This window comes from Diachasma alloeum, unplaced genomic scaffold (assembly GCF_001412515.2).
Source record: "Diachasma alloeum isolate Michigan unplaced genomic scaffold, Dall2.0 Dall_scaffold_00798, whole genome shotgun sequence".
Lineage (NCBI taxonomy): Eukaryota > Metazoa > Arthropoda > Insecta > Hymenoptera > Braconidae > Diachasma > Diachasma alloeum.
The window spans coordinates 235,353-243,142 of record NW_021680928.1 but is presented as its reverse complement, the minus strand read 5'-3'; the positions used below and the strand labels follow the sequence as shown (position 1 = coordinate 243,142).

At 35.6% G+C, this 7,790-nt stretch overlaps 1 protein-coding gene across 1 annotated transcript in view; it reads right to left on the bottom strand.

Annotated features, from left to right (window-relative positions):
- Positions 1-7,577, bottom strand: part of LOC107044769 (isotocin receptor) — a 12,160-nt gene extending 4,583 nt beyond the window's left edge. The window contains exons 1-3 of the mRNA XM_015266795.1: positions 7,392-7,577; positions 5,246-5,683; positions 2,770-2,977 (exon numbers count right to left, since the gene is read on the bottom strand). Coding sequence (XP_015122281.1) covers positions 2,770-2,977; positions 5,246-5,532 — 495 coding nt within the window. The 5' untranslated portion in view covers positions 5,533-5,683; positions 7,392-7,577. The remainder of the gene's footprint in view (positions 1-2,769; positions 2,978-5,245; positions 5,684-7,391) is intronic.
- Between the last annotated feature and the right edge of the window lie 213 nt (positions 7,578-7,790).

The following is a 7,790-nucleotide window of genomic DNA, read 5'->3' as shown; positions in this document are numbered from 1 at the left end:
TCGGTATTCTGTCATTAATTTCAGATTAGTAGGGATCCTTCCTGAAGTTTAACGTCGGGAAAATTCAATAGTTTTTTTTTCTTCTCGTATACCCTTTCGGGTCTTTACGATTTGTTTCCTTCCCACCTCCCAACCCCCTGTACCGCATTCGCCGAAGGACAAGGGAAAACCTCATTTGAGGGAAAAACCTGCCTAGGTACAGTCGTCTCTTGCGATACTCCCGCTTGACAATGAAACCGTGAGATTTAGAGTATCACAAATTTTGCCCCACCCCCCCCCAGCCGGGAATCGAACCCGGGTCTCCCGCATGCCAATCCCACACTCTAACCACACAGCCACCGCCGTCGGTAAATTCAATAGTTTTTTAAAAGACAATTTGAGATAAAAATTTTTAGAGAAGTGAATTTATTTTAAATTAGATTGAGTGACAACAAAATGAATGGAAAATTTGGTATCACAAGAGTTCATGCTCCTAATACATGAATGTTGATGTCTCCTTGGTCGTAAGTAAATTATTTAAATTTTATTTTTTGCCTGAATAGTTTTCCTTAAACTAGACTCAAGACCAGTATAACGTTTTTGCTAATGAATTAGACAGTTGCTTCTGAATGGTAAATTGGGGACGAAGATATACCAGCCATAAAACCTTAATATGATCCCTAAATGTCCCAAATGTCTAACATGAGTTCCATATGCCCTGGTTAAACATCTAACAGACGCTGACTAAATTAAAATTAAACTGGTTTAAACTTCGACTGAATATTGATTAAACCTTGATGAAACTTTAGTCCGACTGTGATTAAAGCTCGATTAAGGGGGGAAGTCGGTGAGTTTTGAAAGTCTTCGGTAGAGCTAGGGACCCATTGGGCGATTTTTGATATATGATGGGATATGTTAAAAAGTGGGAAACATGATGACCCAAATCAATCTGGCCCATAAATTCCCAGAAAATGACGTTTTCTAATTCTTAGCTTCAAAATCGTCCTTGCACCACAGTTTTTATCTGATTGACTTTTTCTCTCTGTTGAAATGTTCGTTAGACTACAGAGAATAAAGGTAAGTATCCGTTTGACGATCCGTTCATTAAAAAACTAGAAAATTAAGAAAATACATAGGCATTTTAGGCATAATGCGGATGCCATGAACAAAAAGAAATTCTTTTTCTCATTTTTTCCGATTTTTGAATTATTCAATTGACGGATCGTAAAACGGATACTTATCTTTATTCTTTGGAGTCTAACGAACATTTCAAAAGGAAAAAAAGTCAATCGGATAAAAACTGTAGTGCAAGGACAATTTTGAAGGTAATAATTGGAAAACGTCGTTTCCCGGGAATTTATGAGGCAAAATCGATTTGGGCCATCATGTTTCCCACTTTTTAACATCTCCCGTCGTATGTTAAAAGACGCTCAATGGGTCTCTAGCTCTACCCAAGGCTTTCAAAACTCACCGACGTCCCTCCTTAAGGGTGCCAAGTGAATTTGACGATGACCTTGAAAATTGACATTCACCAACAAATTTATAATTTTTTTAATTAATAGTATTAGAGAGATGGTGAATATCGGTGACAATTTTAAAACTTTAGAACTTATGGATATCGAGAAATTAAATAAACCAAATCAGTCTTATACACGGCCTCTTATGGAGTTTTGATTAAATTGAACGTTTCAACCCCCTAGGAACTCAAGACAAATTTTAAAAAATTTGAAGATATGGGGAATGATATGTTCAATGTGATGGCGACAGAAAACAATGGGGTACCGGGGTGAATAAGAGAGATATTTCAACCCGCCGAACCCATTTGATCCCATGCTTTCTCGAGGTTCGTCCCGCGAAATAGAGGATTTTCCGCATTTATTTAGTCGATGTCTAGTTCCGGTTGCGGGTTTGAAATTTCGTCGGATGGATGAATACATATTTCTCCAATGATGGAGGGAAAGAAAAAATTTTTTTTGAATCTTTTTTCAAATTCACTTGGCACTCTTAAATGCTTTTTAAGGATATAATTTCAAAGCAAATGATGCGATCACTATATCTTCGAATTCGATCGAGATAACATCCAAACGAATATTTTAAGCCATAATTGAAAAGAGTTCGACGATTATTTTTTGAATGATCGTCGAAAAACTAAATTAAAAAAAAAAGCTCACATACATACGGGCATGATCTAAAAACAGCATATTCGAACTCCTGAGATCAAAATTAGTCATCGTCAAGCAAAAAATGGAAATTTCAGATTTTACGAATACAATGCTTCTATTCGGAAGCAAAAATGGCAATTTTCGAAAATTACAAGCATTTTCTATTAATAACTTATAAACAATGAATTTTCCACTATAAAAATCATGAATGGAAATTTGAGGAAAGGCGAAAAATCGCCGGAGGTCGGGTTTGAACCCACGACCCTTAGGTTCCCAGTCTGAAACTTACACCCATGGCTATCCTCTCAGTCACTATAAAAATTATTGTTTCAGAATCGTAACAAATTCATTAATATTCAGAATTTTACCAGGAATCGATTTTTTGTCTAAAAAACAACGTCTCCGAAAGTTTAAACAATTTCAATTATTTATTTATAAGTAACAAATATTTTTAAAAAATTCTATGCAAAATGTAATTTGAATGCCACTGAATATCCTTGATGTTTTTCAAATTTTTCTCACGCAAATTAATTGACAAATTTGCTGATCGAAAGCGGTTGAATGGATAATGTAGTTTCTACCAAACCGTAAAAGATACTTCGATATTCTTAAGGGCATCATGAATTACCTGAGGAATACAAAGAGCCAGGGAAATGCCCCAGGCGATGTAGACCATGACCTTCGCCTGCTTGTGAGTAGTCCTGCAGTAATTGAACGGATAGCAGATAGCGTGATAGCGATCAATGGCCCCGGCAATCAAGACGTAGGTGCTTGCATAATGCCCGAGGGGCTGTCCAAACTTGACCATCTTGCACAGTACTGCACCCCCCTGAAATCTGTTCTCATTAAACTCCAAGCGTTCTTCATCATGCAACTAAACAACACTATTATTTAATAATTGGATTAGAAGTGGAGTAGCAAAACGAGATCAGTCCAAAATTCATAAGTGAATTGAAGAATATCTCGAAAACTTAGTTCAGACAAGAAAGCTACAAAACCTTTCTGGCAGCCCTGAAAATGATCTACAAAATGTATTTTCTATGTAATTTTTCTATAAATTCTATTAAGGTACTTCCTTAGTGAGTTATACCTGGTGAAAATTTCGCAATGAACTGAAGGCCTAAAATTTGGATCATATGTTGTTGAGGACATGTAAAAACGACTCCCAAAATTTCAAGTATTTTTTCCACGCAAGTTTTTGAGATAACCATCGTCAAACATTCAATTTTTCTTTTTCAAGTTTTTGTCGATGCATATCTCAAAAATTCGCGTGGAAAAAATACTTGAAATTTTGGGAGTCGTTTTTACATGTCCTCAACAACATATGATCCAAATTTTAGGCCTTCAGTTCATTGCGAAATTTTCACCAAGTATAACTCACTGAGGAAGTACCTTAAGGTGTTTCGTGTGTAGATCACCGGGGGGTGAAATGGAAATGGAGTCTTATTGTTCTCCATAGCCGCCCGAGTCGAATATCTGGACCTTATTCGCCCCTATTACCTCCTCGAGTCGAATATCTGGACCTTATTCCCCCTTATTACCTCCTTGATATTTTTTCCTCCTTTCTTCATCCTATACATCCTGAATAACTCCTTATATGATCTTGCCTCATCCTAAAGGCGTAAAAACCCTTCTCAACTGATACTTTTTTCCCCCTTCTCCTCCTGTCGAATGAAAAGGAATCATAAATCCCCTGAATTAACCCTGATAGCCAGGATGATTGAGTAGCTCACTATTTTGTGTCATTTCTGTTTGCGGTGAAAATTACTGAAATTCCCACCCTTATTGACTATCGCCCTTGTCGACTGTCAACTCTTTTGACTGTCGTTTCTGACCGTTATTTTTGACCCTTATATATGACCCTTGAGTATGACCTTAATTTTCACCTGTACTTCTCATGTTAATAATTAAAAATAAAAAAAAATACCTCGAAAGGGTTTGTAGGTTCTTTCCAGCAGGGATGGAGTGGAAAACATTTTAGGGGGTGCAGGCGATACATAGGTTTAACACACCTCCTGTTTTCCTTCTGAACTCTTGGAATTTGGAAATAACTCGCACGTTCAGGCGGAAACCAGGGGGTCTTTCTGAATGTAAATACACCCTAACTTCATCCTGGTCCTCCTACTCCTGATAGGTGTTCAAGGGGGAATTCAGGTCCTAATATTCGACTCGGGCGTGATTCAATCGCTGAGCGCGAAAGTTTCCAACTTTTGAAGTGACTATTGAAGTGTGCATTTGAACATTTTTTGAATATTGATTTTAGTGTTAAATAATTTTTATTGGATGTTTTTCTAATTATTGAAATAACATTAAAATGCGTCTCGAGTTGGTAAATCTGTCGAGTGTTTTCTCTCTCTCAGTTCCTGGTCCAACCCATATCTTTCCCATAATGCTCACTGACATTTGAATCACGTGCCTGCGCGTGAGCGCGTAATTGTTGCGAAATTCATAATTTTTTGAATCATTTGTTCAAATAACTTTCTCGTGAAATCTGAAAAATCTGAAACTTATGCGTCTTCTCAAGAAAGATTTGATTTATCACCCACTAGTTTTTCCTCAATAGCTCATTATTTTTTTGGGTGCTATGGAAATTTCCCTAATTGAGAGTGAGGTACCCTCGGAGGTTATAGCTGGAGGGGTTACAAAAACATCCAAATTTCATTATTTTTGTTCTTGAGACTGAGATCTGAAAAAAATGTGCAAAAATTTTCAATGATGCAGCATACTCAGACATTTTTCCCATGATTGTTCCAATTGTTTTTCATTATTTTGACTTTTCACACGAAACACCTTAATATGCTATGCGAATAATTTTTGTTTTTATAAAAAATGTAAGATAAACGTATAAGGAAAGAAAACAATTGACTGTAATCAATTTGTTAAATGTAATGACCTGTAAATAAAGGAGTTTTCTTTACAAAAAAAAATTAAATTTGAACGATTACGAAGCTTCCATTCGGAGGCAATCTCATAATTTTCTAGATGCTTCTACTGACGAACTGTGTAATTTATTCGGATTTTTCCGTGAAATCAGTCAATGATAAGGAAAAAAAATGCAGCAGCGTTTCCCCTACGTGGTGAGCAATTTATGGCTAAAGGCTCACCTCCCACCCGTGATATCCCACACGAGTTGCGGTAGGACATTCAGCACTCCAGTCATGAGATCAGCGATGCTCAGATGCATCATAAAAAAGTACATCCTCGTCAGCTTGCGTCTGCGTCCACAGTACCTCCTCAGGTAAAGTGCAAAGAGCACTAAAAAATTACCAACCACCGTAATTACGAGTATCACTAGCAAAATAACAATTTCCCAAACGGCCAAGAACTCGTCACGTGGATCTTCAGTCATGTTCGATGATTCTTCCATTATTTGTTTGTTTCGACTGAACATTAACCGTCGAATAAATCAATTGTGCAGGTCAATCCGGAAATCAGGGGCCAAGACCTGAATATTCATGAGTCTAGCCACTGCTTTCTTCTTCCATAATCCAACACTATTCGTTGAATCATCACTCGAACGATGAAACAGGTCATTAAATAAACTGTAAAGGGGTAATAAAAAGATATGTATTTGTAAATATGAACTTATCTAGCTAACGAGGGAGTTCAAGGGAAAATGACATGGATATGCATCGTCAGAAATTCTATCCTTTATAATAAAGATTTTTCACATTTCGCATAAAAAACGAGAATTTCAAATTCGACATGAAACAGGACAATTTGAAACTGTCCTCCATGGTCAATATTCAGAATGAAATATGCCAATTTTTTCTTATTTTCAAGGTATTTTTTCGAGTTTTAGAATGAAACCAAGCTCAGCTGAATCGTATTATTCGATCATCAGATATTATACATTGTAAAAATGTCACGTTCTATCGCTTCCATAAAAAATTAAATAAAATCAAAACTCTGGAATTATCTTCAGATAACCATTTCGGAAATCCGAAGCCAAGACTTGAATATTCATTAATTTCCACTCCCTTTTTTCCATAATCCAACGCTATTCGTTGAATCATCACTCGAACGATAAAACAGGTCATTAAATAAACTGTGAAGTGGTAATAAAATATGTATTTGTAAATATGAACTTATCTCGCTGACGAGGGAGTTCAGGAGAAAATGGCATAGACATGTTTCGTCGGAAATTCTATTCTCTACAATAAAGATTTTTCTCATTTCGCGTAATTAACGAGAATGTTCCATCGTCAATACCTAGAATGAAATTTGCCCATTTTTTCTCATTTTCAAGGTATTTTTTCGAGTTTTTGAATGAGACCAAGCTCAGCTGAATCGTATTATTCGATCCTCAGATATTATACATCGAAAAAATGTCACGTTCTATCGCCGATGAACATTTCGGAAATCGGAAGCCAAGAATCGAATATTCATTAATATCCACTGCCTTTTTTTTCCATAATCCAACATTTTTCTTTAAAGAATCACTCGAACGATAAAACAGGTCGTAAAATAAACTGTGAAGTGGTAATAAAAAGATATGTATTTGTAAATATGAGCTTATCTCACTAATGAAGGAGTTCAGGGGAAAATGGCATGGACATGTTTTGTCGGAAATTCTATCCTCTATAATAAAGATTTTCGACATTTTGCATAATTAACGAGAGTTTAAAATGCCACATGAAACAGAACGATTCGAAACTGTCTTCCATCCTTGATATTTAGAGATCGGCAGAATGAAATTTGCCAATTTTTTCTCATTTTTTAGGCACTTTTTCCAGTTTGAGAATGAGACCAAGTTCAGCTGAATTATATTATTGGGTCATCAGATATTATACATTGAGAAAATTTCACGGTCCATCGCTTCAATAAAAAAATTGAATAGAGCACTGTCAAAACACTGAAATTATCTTTAGGTAAACAGTTCGCAAATCAGAAGCCAAGACTCGAATATTTATTAATATTTTTTCCATAATCCAACAATATTTGATAACTCATCACTCGAACGATAAAACAGTTCATAAAATGAACTGTGAAGTGATAATAAAAAACATCTTCGTAAATATCAATTCATCTAAAAAAACATTTTTCGTCGTGAATTTTGACCTCTTCTCCTAAAGTCTCTCATTAATAAGATAATTGCATATTTATCAAAAATATTAAATTTCATTTGAGACAGAATGACTCAAAACACTCTTCAGTTGTTATTATTTCGACCTCCGGAGAGAGAGATTGATCGATTTTTCCGTAATTTTCAAGTTAATTTTTCAAACTTTAAAATGAGACCCAATTTACCTAAATTCTACCACTGGGTCAGTAGATATACATTTGAAAAATATCACGTTTTATCGCTTTCATAAAAAAATTGACGCACTTTCAAAAAACTGGAATTAACTCAACTTGTATCAACACTATAAATGTCAATTAATAACAAAAAAACATTAAGCTTAATTGATAATGCGATCAACTGACACTAACGACTCTAGAGTCGACCACCAACTGAGCGAGATGCTTCGCCAATCGACACTGAATTTTTTTTATTTTCTCGAAACAACTCGTCATTATGACCATCAAACAAACTAGAGCTAGAAGTAATGGCGATTACAGTGAGAAATAAAAAAAGGAGCAGATGTGGAGAATTATTATTACCTTGAATTTATGCACTCGCTCCTTTATTTTTTCTCCGCTTGACAC